This window comes from the organism of the source record quoted next, unplaced genomic scaffold (genome assembly GCF_019419815.1).
Source record: "Pyrus x bretschneideri cultivar Hongxiangsu unplaced genomic scaffold, Pyrus_bretschneideri_v1 Contig21, whole genome shotgun sequence".
Lineage (NCBI taxonomy): Eukaryota > Viridiplantae > Streptophyta > Magnoliopsida > Rosales > Rosaceae > Pyrus > Pyrus x bretschneideri.
Window position 1 is genome coordinate 2894883 of NW_025999513.1, and position 18389 is coordinate 2913271.

The 18389-nt window shown below is 38.2% G+C and overlaps 4 protein-coding genes across 6 annotated transcripts; 2 read left to right on the forward strand and 2 right to left on the reverse strand.

Annotated features, from left to right (window-relative positions):
- Positions 1-327: 327 nt before the first annotated feature.
- LOC125477290 lies at positions 328-2822 on the reverse strand. Its single transcript, XM_048584243.1, has 2 exons — positions 578-2822; positions 328-441 (listed from the first exon to the last, which is right to left on the reverse strand). Exons 1-2 carry the CDS (start codon positions 2105-2107, stop codon positions 328-330), a joined length of 1644 nt encoding a protein of 547 aa, XP_048440200.1. The 5' UTR covers positions 2108-2822.
- Positions 2823-4332: 1510 nt separating this feature from the next.
- On the forward strand, positions 4333-10134 carry LOC103959250 (serine/threonine-protein kinase STY13-like). 2 transcript variants are annotated; one of them, XR_007258473.1, is made up of 7 exons: positions 4333-5427; positions 6309-6430; positions 6667-6875; positions 6964-7138; positions 8576-8710; positions 8903-9194; positions 9740-10134. XR_007258473.1 is itself a non-coding variant. In XM_009371602.3 (6 exons), the coding sequence occupies exons 1-6, from the start codon at positions 5055-5057 to the stop codon at positions 9107-9109; spliced, it is 1221 nt and encodes a 406-aa protein (XP_009369877.1). In that variant the 5' UTR covers positions 4333-5054; the 3' UTR covers positions 9110-9310. The 2 variants fall into 2 exon arrangements, 1 of the variants encoding a protein (XP_009369877.1); XM_009371602.3 differs by lacking the exon at positions 9740-10134 and having other exon boundaries at positions 8903-9310.
- Positions 10135-10923: 789 nt separating this feature from the next.
- Positions 10924-14243, forward strand: LOC103959246 (pentatricopeptide repeat-containing protein At3g22690-like). Its single transcript, XM_048584467.1, is given in 2 exon segments — positions 10924-11568; positions 11570-14243. Coding segments are annotated over 2 exon segments (2535 nt in total). The 5' UTR covers positions 10924-11172; the 3' UTR covers positions 13709-14243.
- Positions 14214-16528, reverse strand: LOC103961157 (protein RDM1). Of its 2 annotated transcripts, none has more exons than XM_048584469.1 (3): positions 16409-16528; positions 15380-15558; positions 14214-14718 (listed from the first exon to the last, which is right to left on the reverse strand). In XM_048584469.1, exons 2-3 carry the CDS (start codon positions 15537-15539, stop codon positions 14339-14341), a joined length of 540 nt encoding a protein of 179 aa, XP_048440426.1. In that variant the 5' UTR covers positions 15540-15558; positions 16409-16528; the 3' UTR covers positions 14214-14338. The 2 variants fall into 2 exon arrangements, with proteins under 2 accessions (XP_048440426.1, XP_048440425.1); XM_048584468.1 differs by having other exon boundaries at positions 16360-16491.
- Between the last annotated feature and the right edge of the window lie 1861 nt (positions 16529-18389).

The window sequence follows — 18389 nt, forward strand, 5'->3', positions numbered from 1 at the left end:
ATGGAATTCCTAGAGTTTTGATTTCTCCTTTTCCAACAATCCTTGCTCTTTTTCCATCTCCGAAAGTGACTGCTCCATTTTTACAATCCTCAGTGAAAGATGTGAACCATCTTTTGTCTCCAGTCATGTGCCTTGAGCAACCACTGTCTAGATACCAAGTATCAGACTGACAAGATGAGAGAGCAGTGAATGCCACCAAGCATGTAAGATTGTCTTCCTCAGATGAAGGTGACACCTTATCCAATAGACAAATTTGAGTCTCTTTTCTTCTCCATACTTGCTTTAAGTTTGGAGTAAGGAAGTTTGGCATTATTTTTGAAATTCTATTCATTCCCTTTGGGTGAGCCACAAATCTCCCTTTGAGATTTGATTTTTCAGAAATCCAAGAAGTTTTAGTCTTATTTTCCTTTTGAAGCTTGTAACACCTAGGTCTGATATGTCCTATTTTTTCACAGAAGTGACAAATAGGAATAAAAGTTTTTGACCTAATGAACTTCTTTGGTCCAACAAAATTTCTTACGAAATTTGACTCTTTTGTAGTGATACACGAATTTCCAAAAGGTTCATCACTACTTACTTTCATGCTAGGTTCTTGTAACGCTTTAACAAACTTGGTAACAGAAGTGGACGAACTTCCAGTTATATCAAAACCTAGACCGCTTTTATCACCTGAAATCTTTCCATAGCTCAACATTTTGTCAATTTTGCTTGAGCCAATGCTAAACTCTTCAACTTTCTTCTTTATGTTACTTAATTCATTTTCAAGACCTTTGTTGTCTGATGCTAGCATATGTAACTTTTCCAACATTGACTCTCGTAGCTTTTCTGCATGTTCCATTTGAGATTGATGCTCGATTTCTGCTTCATTCTTCTCACTTTCAAGCTGCACGAGTTTATTTTTCAGTTCTTCATTTTCCTTCTTCACTTTCATGGTGATATCATACAGTGCAGTGTACTTTTGTAAGACTTCTACGGAATCAGGCTCTTCAACTTCCGAATCATCCGTCTCATATCCATCAAAAGTTCCAAAAAATGCAACCACTTCCTCATCATCTTCAGATGCCGTGTCTTTCTCTGAATCACTGTCACTCCACGTGGAAGTTAACGCCTTGTTCTTTTCATCCTTCAGCTTTTTAAGAGTATTGGCACATTCATGAGCATGATGTCCATACCCTTGACATTCAAAACACTTGTCTCTGTCATTTGAACTTTTCTTTTCACCAAGTTTGACAAACTTAGAAGAATTTCCATGAGACAAATCTCGAGAACGAGGAACTTTTGAATCAAAATTATTTCGATTTTCACGTCCTCTGGAACTTCTAAGTTTCAAAAATTTTCTAGCTTGTTTGGTGAGAAGAGCAAATTCATCTTGAGTCAGGTTTTCAAATGAATCCTCATTCACTTTTTCATTATTGACTTTGAAGGCTACATTTTTTCCTTTCTTGACTTCAGTAAAGTCAGACTCATATGTTTGTAATGACCCAATCAATTGTTCCAACTTGTAGGTGTTTAAATCTTTCGATTCTTCTATAGCTGTCCTTTTCGCATGAAACCTAGAAGGAAGAGACCTTAGAATTTTCTTAACAACTCTATGTTCTGGGATGCTGTCACCAAGATTGTGACAACCATTGACAATTACACTAAGTTTAGCATAAAAGTCAGAAAAACTCTCATCATCTAGCATTTTGATATTTTCAAATTGTGTGATGAGATTTTGAAGCTTGGATTCTTTGACAGTGGAGTTACCTTCATGAGTAACTTCAAGAATATCCCAAGCTTCTTTCGCCGTTGAGCATTTACTGATGTAGTTAAATTGCTCAGGCGAAACGGCAGTGAACAACGCATTCAATGCTCTTTGATTGAATGTGCTAGAGTTGCGTTCATCTTCACTCCATACCTTTCTAGGCTTAAGCATAGAAATAGTGACAGAAGACTGTCCTTCGCCTTTGGTTTCTTCAACTGTTGGAGGTTCCCAGCCTTCTTCAACCGCAAGCCACACTCTATCGTCAAGCGCCCAGAGAAATGATTTCATCTTTGCCTTCCATGCAGCGTAGTTGTCGCCATCAAAATGTGGCGGATGAGAAACTGAACCCATAGACCGATTCATCCTAGACTACCCACGGATCTCACTAGATATTTTTAGTGACCTGCTCTGGTGCCAATTGAAAGTCCTAGGATGGGTACTAACTTAATCTATAAATGAGAACTTAACGCTAAAGCAAATTATGGTTTCAATTAATCAGTTATGCAAAATTAATCCTACACAAATATTCAACATGAATATAAAAAGCACACACATGATGTAGGATTTAACGAGGCAAAACCCACCACTGGGAAAATCCTCGGGCTACCAAGCCAGGAAGCACTAAGAAAGAAAGAATACATAAAGACTTACAAAACTCATCAACTAGACACTCATACCAGTTGGCAGCTTTGTCTTCGCGCTTTGCTACTCGATCTTTCTTCAGTCCTCGAGTTGAAGTGGCACGGTACTAACGCAACCGTCAATCACCTTTCCCTCGAACTTTGCATGATGCTAACTCGATCATGCAGAATGTTTATATGATGAAGTGTGTGGTTGAAAAATCAATCAATTACGAAAATCACAAGGCACATTTTCATAATTGATATTCAACAAAAACCAAATGAAAATAAGCATGAAAATAATATTTTCCCGTTAAAAACACATGCTATTCAAACCACAAGATGGCAGCTACTGAAAAGTTAATTTTAGATTCATGCACTGAAGGTAATGTTTTCTCTTTTAAAAACCAAAGTTGCTGCCAATCTTGTTCCCCACAAAAACATGCATATGCGGCTTCCTTTAAACACATTCTAATCAAAACCACTATCTAGCAGCCACTTAAAAAATAATGTTATATGCTTTTCAAAACACAAAGCTGCTGCCCTTGAATCTTTTAATAAAAGCATGCATATATGCCGCACCCTTTTTCCAAGGGTTTTACAACTCTTATACGAGCTTAATGCCTAACCGACTCAAACCGATAAGAATCCAAGCCATATAACCAGATGGCTCTTATCAACATCCAACAGATAAGTCCCAATGCAATTAGACTATTTTGCATGCTTTAAAATCTCGAATATAAAGGAATAAGATATTTTAAAGAGATAAATCACACAATGGTTAAGAGTCCTATATCAAAAACAATAACATGAGATATAGATGAATGTAGTTGGATGTATGCATGCAAACGTACCTGAATATTTATCGCGTGTAGGTAACATCTTTGCATCGAAAGTGTGAGAACCCTTCCTAGACTTAAACTATTACAATTGAAAATGTATAACAAGTCTAAACTATTACAGACTCAGTCATTATGTCAGGGATTGCCAATTTTACCCTAACAGATTGCAGTAAGATTAAATTTGTAATTCAAGATGGGCGATTGTATAGCATTATCTTGAATTACAGTAAAATTAACATAAATAAATACTGGGTTAATAATCAAGATCTACACCAAATAAGAAATCAAAGATATATGTAACTGTTAGGTTGAGAACTAGAAGTAAGCATGATGCAAACAGTTCCTCGCGAGGGTATATCCAGCAGTTGAGGCAGAAGAAAAAGATGTACAGTAAAATCCTTAGAGGAAACATTTTTTTTTCTTTCGGCGAAGAGAAATGAGAAATGATTGGAGAGTTGTGCTGATAACTTGATATAAATAAATAAAAGTTAGAGAAATAACATTTACTAGTGACAGGAGTGAAGTATGTGTAAAATATCATACTGTAATACAAGGGGATGACAAATAAAAGAGGGATAGATACATGCTGATGTTATTTATCTTTTCTTTTCTCTGTATTTTGATAGTACGCGAAATGCTCTATTTATAGAATAAATTCAGTGATCTTTTGAAAATACGATCACCTTCATTTCTAAAATCCACGTTACTATGTGGGTATTGAAAATCCATGTCGACATCCATTAATCTGCCAAATATTTTCAACAAATTAAAGATTGAGTTTTTGTCCAACTAATTTGTCGCCGCTTTTCCCGTATCCGTCTGTACCTCTCAATTGTACCTCTCGTCCTTTTTCTTTTCCTTAATTTTTGAAACAGCCTGTCTCTCTCCTCTAAAGCCGTACATTAGGCAAACCCGCGCTTCTCTCTCGCTCCTTTCCCCTTTTTCTCTCTCCTCCCCTCTCTCTCTCTCTCTCTAAAACTCTCATTCATTCGCTTCTGCCTTCTGGCTGTGGCTGCCTGTTCTGGTTTTTGGTTAATCCTCTCGCGAAATCTCATCCGCAAAGGAAAAACCAAACCGAAACGATAGACAACCTATTAGCCCCAACCTGCCAAAACACCCCAAAAACGTTGTCTTTCTTCTATTCTGTAGTATTCAAGGGCCAACCTTTTCGCCTATCTCTATAAATTATTCATCTTTTGGGATCGATTGGGATTTTTTTTGCAAGCGTGAAATCCTTCTGGTACTTGTCCGTGGGTTTGATTTGTACCTGAAGGGTTTGTTTTGTTTGAATCTTATATATCTGGTTGTGGAAATTGAGTCGTTTTCTTAGAGTTTATTGCCATTTTTTGATTTATTTATTTTTTGGAAAAAAGAAAAATGAAAAGGAAGTGGTTGGTGACGAGGTACTTGGGATTTTGAAGATTGTTTTTGAACTGGGAATATAAAGGAAGGGAAGCTGCTATCGATTTTTCTCTTTGGCGCATCATTATCAATACTGGAGGCAATTTGGTGGTTGTGATTGGTTTCAATTGGATCATATTTTTCTGTTTGTTTGTTGAATTTAAGGATACCTTTGTTGGTTAAATCGATTTGTTAACCCGAAAGGCTTTTCGAACTTATCTGTTTTGAGCATTTGTCATTGATGGGATTCATCCGAATCTGGCAAAGATGATGATGAGATGACGACGAAAATTTGAAGCTTTGTTGATCATGTCTCTCTATGACAGCAGTTTGACACGGATTTGTTTTTGGGATTTGCTTGTTTTCTTTTGATTGTTTTTGGTTGTTTCGATTACTATTTGGTAGTTGGTGTTCTGTGTTTCGGTTGTTCTGCATTGATTGTTAGCAATGGATTCAAGGACAAGTGAGAATGTTGAAGTTGCGGATGTACCAAACATGGTGGATCACTTGAAAGGTAATATGAAGTCAAAACTTAGAAGTGCAGGGAGTGTGAGTTTCAAAGAGGTGGAACCAAATATTACGGGCACAGGAAGTATTAGTAACAAAGAGATGATCTTCCGAGCGGATAAAATCGATTTGAAGAACTTAGATATACAGCTTGAGAAGCATTTGAGCCGGGTTTGGTCCAAAAACATTGAGAGAACCAGGCCTAAGGAAGAATGGGAGATTGATTTAGCTAAATTGGAAATAAGATACATTGTAGCTCGGGGGACCTATGGTACCATATTCAGGGGTACCTATGATGATCAAGATGTTGCAGGTAATCACTAGTAATGCCATTTCCATTGTAATTTTGATTTTGATTGGTCCTGTAGGATATCGTGTTTTTGTTTTGATTACAATTGAGTTGCCGATTTGTTGAATACATATTCTCCATGTATCTCTGATATTAATTTGGGATCTCATCACTAATTTTAATTTGGCTTGGAGTGTAACGATAACGATGTAATATTAGAATTTGAATAATGGTGATGTTAAAGCACTAATTTGGAATATATCAAGTTTTTGGGCATAAACTGGATTACATGTTACATGTTCACATTTGAGTCATGACATGTGAGTTTTATATGGTCATGGTAATCATGCTAATTTATCTTTAGATTTTCACCTTATCTTGACGTAGTGATGTATTAGAAGGTTGTGTTTGCAGGGCTTAAGTCGAATTTTGATCGACACATCAAAACCACATAATTCTGATATGATACTGCAGCAACTCTCTAGTAATATGAATTGTATTTACACTTTTTGGCTTCCGTTATTGAAAGTACCATTGCATGTATGGTCAATTGTGTACCGATGTTTATCGAACTTTCTGTCTAAAGGCGAATATGTGACATAAATCCTGTTGTTTCACTCTTTTCTCGCTAAGTGTTTATCAGTCATGTAAGTAGGTGTTGAACCTCATATATGCTCTCTTGGATGCTTCCGACAATATAAACTTATCTGGAATCCAGTGGAGTTTGATCATTTTTCATGGTAGCATTATGATTGAATCTTGGCTTTTTGATATTGTATAACACTAGCGATTTAAATTTGGACTACGACTAACAAACTGAGGTCAAATAAGAGCAACAAAATTGTTTGCTTCTTTGTTTGTGTGTATATCGAATTCTAATTGCAATCTCATGCTAAATATTATAGTGAAGCTGTTGGACTGGGGGGAGGATGGCTATGCCACAGTTGCTGAAACTGCTGCTCTGCGGGCATCGTTTCAAAAAGAAGTTGCTGTTTGGCACAAGCTTGACCATCCTAATGTTACAAAGGTACATACCAATTCTTCTTTATATCTTGTGTTCAGTTTTGAAATCTGCACCATTAATGTTCAATATATTGTCAGCTGTGGAGTGATTATCATTTCCATTTTGTGCTGGTGATCTTGATAGTTATTTTACTAAATGATTCGGTAAAATAGTAGTATCTCAGTTCCTCGGTGTGGTTCTTTGTTTATTATAATCCTTTGGGTCTTAACGCTTCTCTCCACTCCCCTCTTTTATCACAGTTCATTGGAGCTTCAATGGGAACTTCAGATCTTAAGATTCCTACAAAAGGCTCTTCAAGTGACGGTGTAATTTCACATCCTGCTAGAGCATGTTGTGTTATTGTGGAGTATGTCGCTGGTGGGACACTAAAGCAGTACTTGATAAGAAATAGGCATAAGAAACTTGCCTTTAAGGTTGTGGTCCAACTTGCTTTGGACCTTTCTAGAGGGTGAGTTCGATTGTTCTCTACATTTCAGGGCCATATGCTTTTCCAGTAAATTTTTGTTGATCTGGGTTTTTTACCTTTCCCCTTGCAGTCTTAGCTATCTGCATTCTCAGAAGATTGTACACCGTGATGTCAAAACAGAGAATATGCTACTTGATACTCGCATAAACCTTAAAATAGCTGATTTTGGTGTTGCTCGTGTTGAAGCTCAGAATCCAAGGGACATGACTGGTGAAACTGGTACCCTTGGATACATGGCTCCAGAGGTATTCACGCTAGTTAATATCTTTACATGTTTTGTTACCCTTAAAAGCTAATTCTTTAGTTGTGCTCTATGAACTTGGAATACAAGAACAAAAAGAAAAGAGAAATACGACAAACCTCGCTACACTTTTAATGTCATCAATTAACACCTATAATTATGCATAGTTTCTAAATGCATCTTTTTGTTTGGTATTGCCCTTTAAAATGGGTGGAAATAACTTGTGGCTTTCACATGTGAGCAAGCGTGTGCCTTTCATGTGAGAAAAGCCTAAACCACCTGCCCAAACCTTACCCACATATTTTCCAAGGAGACCAAAATGCCATAAGCCTGTTGTGGGGCAATTGCAATGGTAACTGGGCTCAGGAAAACGGTACGAAGGAAAGCTCTGACAGGGTCTCAACATCCCTATTGAAATGTTGGGGATTGCTTGTTGTAGCTGGTATTCATAGTAGTAAAGATAGTATTACAAAGCCACCTTCCTTTTACTTTTGCCTGGACAAATCGACACTTATTTGCACTAACTACTTCTCCATCCCACCTTATGACCCCTTACTCTTAACCCCACCAAATTTGCAAGTGAAGGCGATGAACACAAGGACTCAAATGAGAACTTTTTTAGCATCCAAACTTGATTACGAATTCAATGTCCTCCTGATCGTCTCCCTTGGCATTCTCGCAATCCCCAGGCATCAAGACCCAACAAGTAATACGTTGAGGTTGAGCCTAATAACCTCTTATTAAATACACGAGCAACACCACTGAGCATTTAAGAACTAGTTTCATGACCTTTTCGTGTTACTAAAAATTAGCTTGACTGATTAAGTTGAATCGAGCTTTAGATGAAAGAGAGAGAAGGGGAAGGTGATAGGGTTTAGTTGAAGAGTTGCGGATTGCAGGATCATAATTGTAGATCACACTGAAGTCATTGTTACTGATGGTACAAATTAAGGATTCCAGGCCCTCGCCTGAACTAATACTTGCCACATAAAGGGCCAACCTTTTGAGAAGGGTGTTAGAGAGAGAAGGCATTATGGCTATGATATCAAGAAAAAAAGGGATGTGTGCCGGTTGAGGGTTGTGATCGGGGTTTGGACAAAAGGGTCTAACTATTAAGTGTAGAATTAGAAGTTATCATTGGAACGAGCCTAGAGTTTATGGGGGTTAATTGCTTTTTGTTCCTCCTTGATGAGGTAAAACCATCACTTGTGCTGTTGGTTACAAATATCTACAGAGTACGTAATTTTTTTTTCTTTCCAATTTTATGTACATTATTGGGTTTGAAATGAATGTCAATGAACAAAAATTAAACTTATCACATTCTTTCCTCTCCTTACATCTCTCATTGCATGTTTGAACACACGGTTCAGTACAGTAGCTCATGTGGTAGCATGTAGGGTTTTCAATGGTAAGCCATTAAGCTGACAAGATATTTATATAGGTTCTGGATGGTAAGCCTTACAATAGAAGATGTGATGTCTATAGCTTTGGCATATGTCTATGGGAAATTTATTGCTGTGACATGCCCTACCCGGATCTGAGCTTTGCTGATGTATCATCTGCGGTTGTTCGGCAGGTAAGTTTGTTCTATGAATGGATGGCTCTTTTTTACATAAGGACGTAGAGTTTACATTTCTCTGTTGGTTCAGGTCTGAATGAACATTCGTGGTTGTCTTAGTAAAGATTTTAATTTTTTGTTCTGTTAAAGATTTGACATATAACTTTCTATGGGCGTTTCATTGTGCATATTATACGATTTTGTTATCAGAATCTACGGCCAGAAATCCCCAAATGTTGTCCAAGTTCTTTGGCAAACATCATGCGCATGTGCTGGGATGGAAATGCAGATAAACGTCCTGAAATGGGTGAGGTGGTGAATATGTTGGAAGCAATTGATACGAGCAAAGGAGGTGGAATGATACCTGAAGACCGTTCTCCGGGCTGTTTTTGTTTTGCTCCCACTCGCGGTCCATGAGCTTTTACCCTTTATTTGTAGCAACCACCAAAGAAAATTGATCGGGCTGTTTTCTTGCCAAAATAAGATAAAAACAGAAAGAGTGGTAAGGTTTACTCTGATATGCAGTTGCAGACTCTCTTAAGGTTGCGAACTTGTTTTTTATTGAATCAACAAAGAAAGGTTTATGATTTTCCATCAATCTCTATTCCATTTTGTGTTTGTGAGGTGGTTCTGTGTCAACACTGCGTCGTGCCATATCAACTGGTCCGAGTGTAGGGCTCATAATGTAAAGCTATGAATGCCATGTGTTAGAATCGTAGACTATAGGAAGATGAATGGCTGAGATCACTTTGATGAATGTGTGAGCTCCAGCTACGTAACTGACATTGGCAGTGCGCGATTTCTTTGTGTGAGAGTGAGAAGGAATATGAACATTCCTCTGTGGTTTACAGAGGCTGAAGCATGCAACCATTCTGAGCATTTTCCCTTGTTCCATTGTACAATAATATCATCACCTGATAAGAGATAAAGAATGTGACATGCACATGTTATAATTTTCTCTATTATGGATGTAACACAAAACCAACAACTTACCTTTCCTCAAATATCTCATATTATTGTAGCTAACAAAACAGTAACGACATGCAGAGCGGATTCATTATAGAACCTGGGTGGTCACCGGACCACCCAAAAGCCCGGAGAGTGGCTATGAGGATCTTGGAGGACCGCCCAAGTCTAGTCTGAGGTGGAGGAGAAGAGCAGCAGCTGCTGTAGGAAGTTCTGCAAGCAGTTTTTTGAGTCATTGTTTTGATTCCAGATAAGTTTGGAGCTGCCTTTGCACCTGTGAAATCTGGTGTTGGTAACAACATGTCGGTATCGAAAAATTAGGGAAAGGATGTTTGTTTGTTTTTTCGTTTTTGGAAATTGCAATTTTTATTTAATTATAAGTTAAAAAAATAATAATAAAATATGAGGGGTGAAGCAGTACCTACTGGGACGCCTTTTTTTTTTTTTTTGTTTTTCCGATGAACCACCTTCTGAGATTTTTAGATGCAGCCTAAGTGCCTAACATGTTTGGGTTGTCCAACACGTCTTCCACGGGTCAAAGGCAAAGTCGTAAAAAAAAAAAAAGACTTCAAATGTTATTATTTGACTCAAATTATAATTCAGTAAATTTGTTTTGATTAAAATGTTTTATGTTTTGGGACACATTGACTTCTAGGTCACGCTCATCATAATACTTGAAATAATACACTAGATGACTTATGTTTTCGATACTCTAAAAATAATATGGAATAAAAAATGCACCAAGTATTTCAATATGTGTATTTACTTATTGAATTGACTTTAATTTTATTGATTACAATTGTCTCAGTGAGCAGAGCATTTTTCGTCATGAATATCTTAAAAAAGTCTACTCTGCAACATAATGGGAGAATGGTTAATTATACCTTAATTGTCTACATTGAGAATAATGTTTTCTTGTATTGATAATGAAACTATTGTGACATGTTTTCAGAGTATGAAACCTCGTCGCACATATAAATACCCTTATAGCTTGTAATCTTGTTTGGATAAAGACTTTGGAAAAAAATTGCAGTTTATCGCTTAATTTTTTAATGTTATTTTTGGAAAAAAAATGAATGTCATGCAACTTAAATACTGCTGACGAAAAAAAAAAACTATTGCAAATTGTAACTTAAAATCCTACGTACGTTATCAAATACAAGAGGTGAATATATGTAAGTTTCAATTTTGAAAGTTGATTTCCACGCGCTTTTATTTAAATATAAAAAAACGAAATACATAATTATACACGATAATTAAACAATGGTGTGCACCAGGAAAAAAAAAAAAAAAAAAAAAAGGGTGATTATCATTTTCTCTAAATTTTGAAGAAATTGTCATCTCAAAAAATAAAAAATGAAAATATCCGCTCAATTGGGAAACAGAGGGAAAAATTTTCTACAAAACAGTATGATGAAATCCAATACGATTCAAGAGTCCAATCCCAACGCAGAAGGAAGCAATTGAAACATTTCAGTTAAGTTAGTTGGCACAGTTGGTGCAAACCCCAAACAATGGCTGCGACGCTCCAACTGAGCCCTCTGGTCTCCGCCGCTCCAAGCTTCGCAGCTCCCACCACCCAAAACGAACCCAAAACCACAGCCATGGAAACTTCCCCAACTGTGTCACTCAGAAACTGCAAAACCATGAACGAAGTAAAGCAGCTCCACTGTCACATCACCAAAACCGGCCATGGCAGTAAACCATCCACTGTCACCAGGCTAATTTCTACATGCGCCGAAATGGGCACCTCCGAAAGCTTGGAGTACGCCCGAAAAGCCTTCGACTTGTTCCTTGGGGACCAAGAAACAAGGGGTGTGTTGTTCATGTGCAATTCTCTGATAAGGGGTTATGCAAGTGCAGGGCTCAGTGATGAGGCTATCTTGCTTTATGTTCAGATGGCAGGTGAGGGGGATTTTGCCCGATAAGTTCACGTTTCCGTTCGCGCTGAGCTCTTGCTCGAAGGTTGTGGCTTTCTGTGAGGGGGTTCAGCTCCATGGAGCGCTTGTGAAGATGGGATTGGAGGGAGATGCGTTTATTGAGAATTCTTTGATCCATTTTTATGCCGAGTGTGGGGAGTTGGATTATGGACGCAAGGTGTTTGATGGAATGTCTGAGAGAAATATTGTGTCGTGGACTAGTTTGATTTGTGGTTATGCTAGGAGGAACTTCCCAAGGGAGGCTGTTTCTTTGTTTTTTGAGATGGTGGCAGAGGGTTTTGAACCTAATTCAGTTACCATGGTGTGTGTCATTTCTGCTTGTGCAAAGTTGAAGGATCTTAAATTGAGTGAGAGGGTGTGTGCTTACCTTGGAGAGTCGGGAGTGAAAGTTAATACGCTTATGGTGAATGCACTTGTTGATATGTATATGAAATGTGGAGAAACGGATGCTGCAAAGCAGATTTTTGACGAATGTGTGGATAAGAATTTGGTTCTTTACAATACAATTTTGTCAAATTATGTGCGTCAGGGACTGGCTAGGGAGGCACTTTCTGTCTTGGATGAAATGATGCGACAGGGTCCAAGAGCCGACAGGGTTACATTGTTATCTGCAATCTCAGCATGTGCACAACTAGGCGATTCTTTATCTGGAAAGTGCTGCCATGGTTATGTTATAAGGAATGGACTAGAAGGTTGGGACGCTATCTGTAATGCCATGATTGACATGTACATGAAGTGTGGAAAACAAGAGATGGCCTGCAGAATTTTTGATAATATGTTGAATAGGACTGTAGTTTCATGGAACTCGGTGATTGCTGGTTTTGTAAGAAGTGGTGCCGTGAAGTCAGCGTGGCAAATGTTCAATGAGATGCCAACGAGTGATCTTGTCTCTTGGAACACCATGATTGGTGCCTTGGTCCAAGAAAGTATGTTTGAGGAAGCTATTGAGCTTTTTCGGGTGATGCAGGCTGAGGGAATAAAAGGAGATAGGGTGACCATGGTGGAAGTGGCATCTGCCTGTGGATATCTAGGAGCTCTTGATCTTGCAAAGTGGACCCATGCTTATATTGAGAAGAATAAAATCGACTGTGATATGCGGCTTGGCACAGCCTTAGTTGACATGTTCGCTAGATGTGGCGATCCTCAGAGTGCAATGAAGATGTTCGATAAAATGAGGAGAAAAGATGTTTCTGCATGGACCGCAGCCATTGGAGCAATGGCCATGGAGGGAAATGGGGAACGGGCTCTAGAGCTTTTCGATGAGATGATTAGGCAAGGAGTGAAACCAGATGAAGTTGTCTTTGTGGCACTACTAACGGCATGCAGCCATGTTGGATTTGTGGAACAAGGATGGAACATTTTCAGGTCAATGAAGTCTGTTCATGGCATTTCCCCACACATTGTTCATTATGGTTGCATGGTTGATCTGCTAGGCCGAGCGCAGCTCTTGGAAGAAGCTGTTGATCTGGTAAAGAGTATGCCAATGGACCCCAATGATGTCATTTGGGGGACTCTCTTGGCTGCTTGCCGAACTTATAAGAATGTTAAAATTGCATCATATGTGGCCGAACAGATGTCCACACTATCTACTCAAAGGACCGGGATTCATGTGCTTCTATCAAACATATACGCATCTGCTGGGAAATGGGATGACGTTGCAAAAGTGAGGCTGCATTTGAAGGAGAAAGGCATCCACAAGGTACCCGGATCAAGTTCCATAGAGGTTAATGGAATGATCCATGAGTTTACGTCTGGTGGTGATACAAACACAGAGAAGAGCCAGACTGCATCGATGCTACAAGAAATAAATTTCAGACTGAGAGAAGTTGGTCATGTTCCGGATTTGGACAATGTACTGCTTGATGTTGATGAGAAGGAAAAGGAGTACTTGCTCAGTCGTCACAGCGAGAAACTGGCCATTGCTTTCGGGCTCATCGGAACAGGACAACGAGTGCCGATTCGTGTGGTTAAGAATCTCAGAATGTGCTCTGATTGTCACTCCTTTGCCAAGTTTGTGTCAAAAATATACAACCGGGAAATTACCGTTCGAGATAACAACAGGTTCCATTTTTTCCGTCAGGGGCTTTGCTCTTGTGGTGATTACTGGTGATAGAAATGTAATTGAAGAAAGGTTTCTTTTCTCGAACCCTTGTTATTCTCGTTGCTCAGGCTTTCCGTCAGTAATGCATGCTTAAATCGTACTTACGAGTTTTCTTCTTGTTCAAGAAAGACGTCTACTCATCTATGGATCAAGCATATTCCACCTTGGACTGGGATTGAGGCACAGATCTTGGAAACCCAGGCTCGGTTTCGGCCTCATCCGTCGATAATACTAACGTCGGACATCATCAAGAAGCCTCAGTTCTCATGAAACAGGATGATACCAACGTCCATCAAGTGCAAGCATATCCGGAGAAAAGGAAGACAATTGAGGAACCAATGCATCGTCGAAAAAGAAGCGTGAGGAGCAGCCGGCTACTTCAACTTCGCCAATGATTTAGCGACGACTAGCAAACTTTCGTGGTGGTTTGTCCTTCTTAGAATGAAGGCCTACTGAATTCAAATGCGATCAACATTTTTTGTTTTCAGGATCTTAATAACCGACATTCTAAAGCTTGAGCATTAACAAAGTTTTTATTTCATCAGGATACAAAAGAGAGCAAGTCTACAAAATTTAACCAACATTTTACATGACAAAATAATCAAGCATCATAAAACAGTCCTAAATGCCTGTAGGCTATCACGATTTGCTTCGTAGCTGGGGAAAGATGGCGTCAATGGAGGCATGGTGCATCGGATCTTTGAGCCAGAGATTTGCTACATGATGATGAGATGAGGTGTGCCGGTGGACTTCTTCAACGAGCCAGATGGTGGCTTCAGCTTTACAAGGATGAATGATGGTATCCAAGGGCCTGTACTCCTCCTCACTGCCGATCCTCAGCTGATCCCACTGTTTTAGGAGAAGATTGGTGAGGTAATGCAAAGGTTGTCCATACAATTGCTTAATGGACTTGCCTAAACCCGTCCATGAGGTAAATGGAATAACAGAGCCACGGTTTGATGGGATCGGGATCTGCTTCATGTAGTCCTGATACATCTCTGCCCTTCGTGCCAAAGCACCTACAATTACATACACGTTTAGAGGATAAAAAGCTATCTAACGATTCAAGAGCATTGGATTCATCAGGGGTGTTAACGTACGCTTCATTAGGTGTGAAACGTACATTTCAAACGTCAAGAATAACAATAGCGAGTCCGCATTTAATATAGCCAACTATGTAGCCAGCCACTGCACCGCAATAAAAGGAAAAACAAAACTTTCTGGCCGATTATCTTAGCCAAGGAGCTTTTTCGGTAATAAAATGGAAAAATGTTAATCCATTTACCGGAACAAACAGCATTGCATGGCTTGGAACAGAAATTTTTACAGATGAATAACATCTTGATGGAATTAGTCACTGTAATCTACACATGATACGGGTGCATAATGTTTCAGCTATACAAGGTTGATAATAAGCATCTACGATGATAACTTCCTCAAAACTTGAATGTAAGGTATTTTAAAAGCATGTTTAAAGCGCTAGCAATTTCAACTGGAATTCGTACTTCCTTATAGTTAGAAAAAACCTAGCAATAAATCTTAAATGATGGTAACAATACTTCCTTATAGTTAGAAAAAAACCTAGCAATAAATCTTAAATGATGGTAACAATACGATTTCAGCATAAATCGGTTCACCAGTTTCAGCAAAACAAGGCTCCAATAGCTTGACTGCACGTACCTTCTGGTGTTATTTCTTTGTCAGGTTGATCAAATGTGATATTAGTGTCTGACTGCTTGCTATCGCACTCATTAACGGATTCCATCTCCATTTCCGGGGAAGAAGAGTCATCTGATGAAATAACATCCACCTGCTCATCCCAGGGAGCTGCCCTCTTCATAGTCACTCACTCAGCAAACCTGCACACAACATCACTCACTCAGCATTCTCAGGGAGTACAAGATTAAAGAGCTAGCCGAAATAAAAAACGCAAAAAAGTTAAGCTCCCAAAAGAACCATAAGTTACTCAATTTCTGCAGCATACACACCACCCACCACCATAAAGCATCATTTCGATAAGTTTGCTACACGGAAGGTTTCAGAGAAAATTACAGATTCTGGTGGCATTTGAAACATAATCATCCTATCATCGGGTTTTTCGCTAATCTTCAATTACAAATTGTCGAAAACAATGGCGTTCCGAGGAAACTAGATGCATGACAATACCTGCTGCTAAATTCAAAACCATGGCTGCCCACATGGGAACAACAACTGTCACAAAAATTCTCTATTCCTAATTCCCAAAGGCAAAAATTAAAACCTAAACAGATAAATTAGGTTATGAATTATGGATAAAAGGCATGCAATAAACAGGCACAGTCTAAGCTAATCTAATCTGGACTACCAAAATCATGAATCATCAATTTTTAATCTTTTCAATTTCTACCGGGAACCCATTTCCTTCTGCCAAATGGGTTTTCAAATTTCGCTCGATTCTATCAACTTTGTCAGAATTAACAATTCTACAAAGCATTCTTGCAGTGAATTTCCATGAACCATTTTTGCCTAATTAGTTTTCAATTGCATCGTATTTCAAAAAAAAAAAAAAAAAAAAATCCTAAAAACATTCTTGATTCTTCAAATTTCCCAAAAGTGGCAGAACTGAATCACCCAATTTGTCAAATTAGAAGACCCAATAAATAAGAGGTACGAGAGTTTACTGAATTGCAGAGAGAGAGAGAGAGCAGCGGAGGACTGGAACTGACTGACCTGTAAACAGCAAAGGAGAAGCGAATTTTTGTGGTGACGTCAACTTTTCTCAGTCAGTTGTACCAATTCGGTCTAATTTGTAATAGAATAAGTAAGCAGAGGAGACTGAGGAGACTGAGGAGAGTTCCACTTTGGGCTCCATCACTGGCCCGTCATAAGTGCTCACCATATGGGTCGCCCCGACCCAACCCTTTTACGTGTGGGATCCATAGTAAACTAATGGTAACAATAACTAACAGTCACTTTTGAGTGCTTTGGATGAAAAACTAACGATTATAAAGGCCGACAATCACTTTTACGTGCTTAGTATGAAAAACCAACGATTATAAAGGTTGACTATCAATTTTGCATAATTAGCGTGCATGAGAGACGTTAGCATTTGATCCCTCTTTTAGTGTATAATTCAAAATTATTGTTGTTTTGTTTCTAACTTTAACTTTTCTTTCATTTTTCAAAGAAAACATCACTCACATCACGTGTTTTAGTATATACAATGACAATCAACTAGTAAGATTTGTTCATGAAAAGGAGTGGTTTTAGCGTGTGGGTTTAATGGTAACAATGACTGACAATCAACTTTGCGTGCTTAGCGTTTATGAGAGTCAAATGTTAGCATTTTACCCTTCCGTTATATTGGTAAAAGATTTTGTTCTTTTGTTCCTAGTTTTAACCTTTTTCCTTTTTAATTCACAACAAGATCTATCAATTAAATAATAATTAAATTGTAACACTTCTTTCAAATGCATGAAATATATGCAAATGAGATGGATGAATGTACTCACTTCCTTCTAATCCCACTAACACATACCTACGGCATACAAGCATGTACGTCCCATACCATACTTATACCACTATGACTCTAAATACTTAGAATATGACTTAACTCCCGTTCATCCCTTAAGCCCAATTTTCAGAATTAAATTCTCAATTTCCAACTTCTCCCAACGTCCAATTGTATATTCAAGCCCTTCCCCTGATGCACTGACATATACAAGATTTCATTATTTATATTCCAGGCAAGCTTCAGCCCTTGAATATCCTCACAACTCAAACATAACTTAACTCTTTTCTTACTTTACAAGAATGCTTATGTATATGCCATGTAACAAGGATATCAATAATCATATGCTCTAAAACATCTGCAACACTAATCAAATTGTTAGTAACCAAAATTGTATTATATTATCAATAATATAGTATTGATAACACACAACAATCTAATTGAGAAATATTGCTTTACCATTTTACTCCATCTCTCTAGGTGATATTGATGCATAACCCCATTTGAGTTCCATAGAGCAATTCTGTTGGGTAAGCTCTCATTGCATTTTCTGGGATTTGCCTCTCTTATTTTACAACATTCTCAAGGAAAGTAAATGGAGATTTTCAATGGTTTAGTGGGAGTGCTCTCATGATAATGATCTCAAAATGTAAATGCATAAACAACACAAGATTTAAATGGTTTGCCGAATCGACTACATTCTCTAGGGTTTGTTTTCATTGTGTTTCACTATATATGAGAGACTTACAAATACAATGAAAGATGGCTTCAAACCTTAACAGTATGTAAACGAAAGGTAAAGAGGTAATATGAAAGGGAGGATGGCTTTTTGTTGGAGTTGTTCTTTTTCTTTTTCTTCTTGTTCCTCTCTCTTCTCTCCATGTCCCTTCTGTTGGCTCTTTCTCCTTCCTTTATAGAGATTGCATGACATCTTCCTCTCCAAAAAATCTCCCAAGTGTGCCAATAGAAAAAAAACCAAGTGTGGTGCCAATCATTACCATAAAATGTGTTCCAATAACAAAACAACAAGTGTTGTCCTAATCATTAAGAATGAAATGTGGTCCAATAGAAAAACAACAAATGGTAAACTAATCATTAGCCCTATTATGTGTTCCAATAGAAACACACCAAATGTGAAGTTAATCATTAACAATGGTATGGGTTCAAATGGCAAAGAGACATGTGTTAAGTTAATCATGA

What these genes read in the sequence shown, in the direction of transcription:
- LOC125477290 (XM_048584243.1), bottom strand. Translation starts at nt 2,107, where the DNA reads ATGAATCGGTCTATGGGTTCAGTTTCTCATCCGCCACATTTTGATGGC. An exon ending in TACAAGAACCTAGCATGAAA is followed by an intron (nt 442 to 577) that starts GTAAGTAGTGAT and finishes GTGAAAAAATAG; the next exon opens with GACATATCAGACCTAGGTGT.
- LOC103959250 (XM_009371602.3), top strand. Translation starts at nt 5,055, where the DNA reads ATGGATTCAAGGACAAGTGAGAATGTTGAAGTTGCGGATGTACCAAAC. An exon ending in TGATGATCAAGATGTTGCAG is followed by an intron (nt 5,428 to 6,308) that starts GTAATCACTAGT and finishes TAAATATTATAG; the next exon opens with TGAAGCTGTTGGACTGGGGG. An exon ending in GCTTTGGACCTTTCTAGAGG is followed by an intron (nt 6,876 to 6,963) that starts GTGAGTTCGATT and finishes TTCCCCTTGCAG; the next exon opens with TCTTAGCTATCTGCATTCTC.
- LOC103961157 (XM_048584469.1), bottom strand. Translation starts at nt 15,539, where the DNA reads ATGAAGAGGGCAGCTCCCTGGGATGAGCAGGTGGATGTTATTTCATCA. An exon ending in CAAAGAAATAACACCAGAAG is followed by an intron (nt 14,719 to 15,379) that starts GTACGTGCAGTC and finishes ATGTAATTGTAG; the next exon opens with GTGCTTTGGCACGAAGGGCA.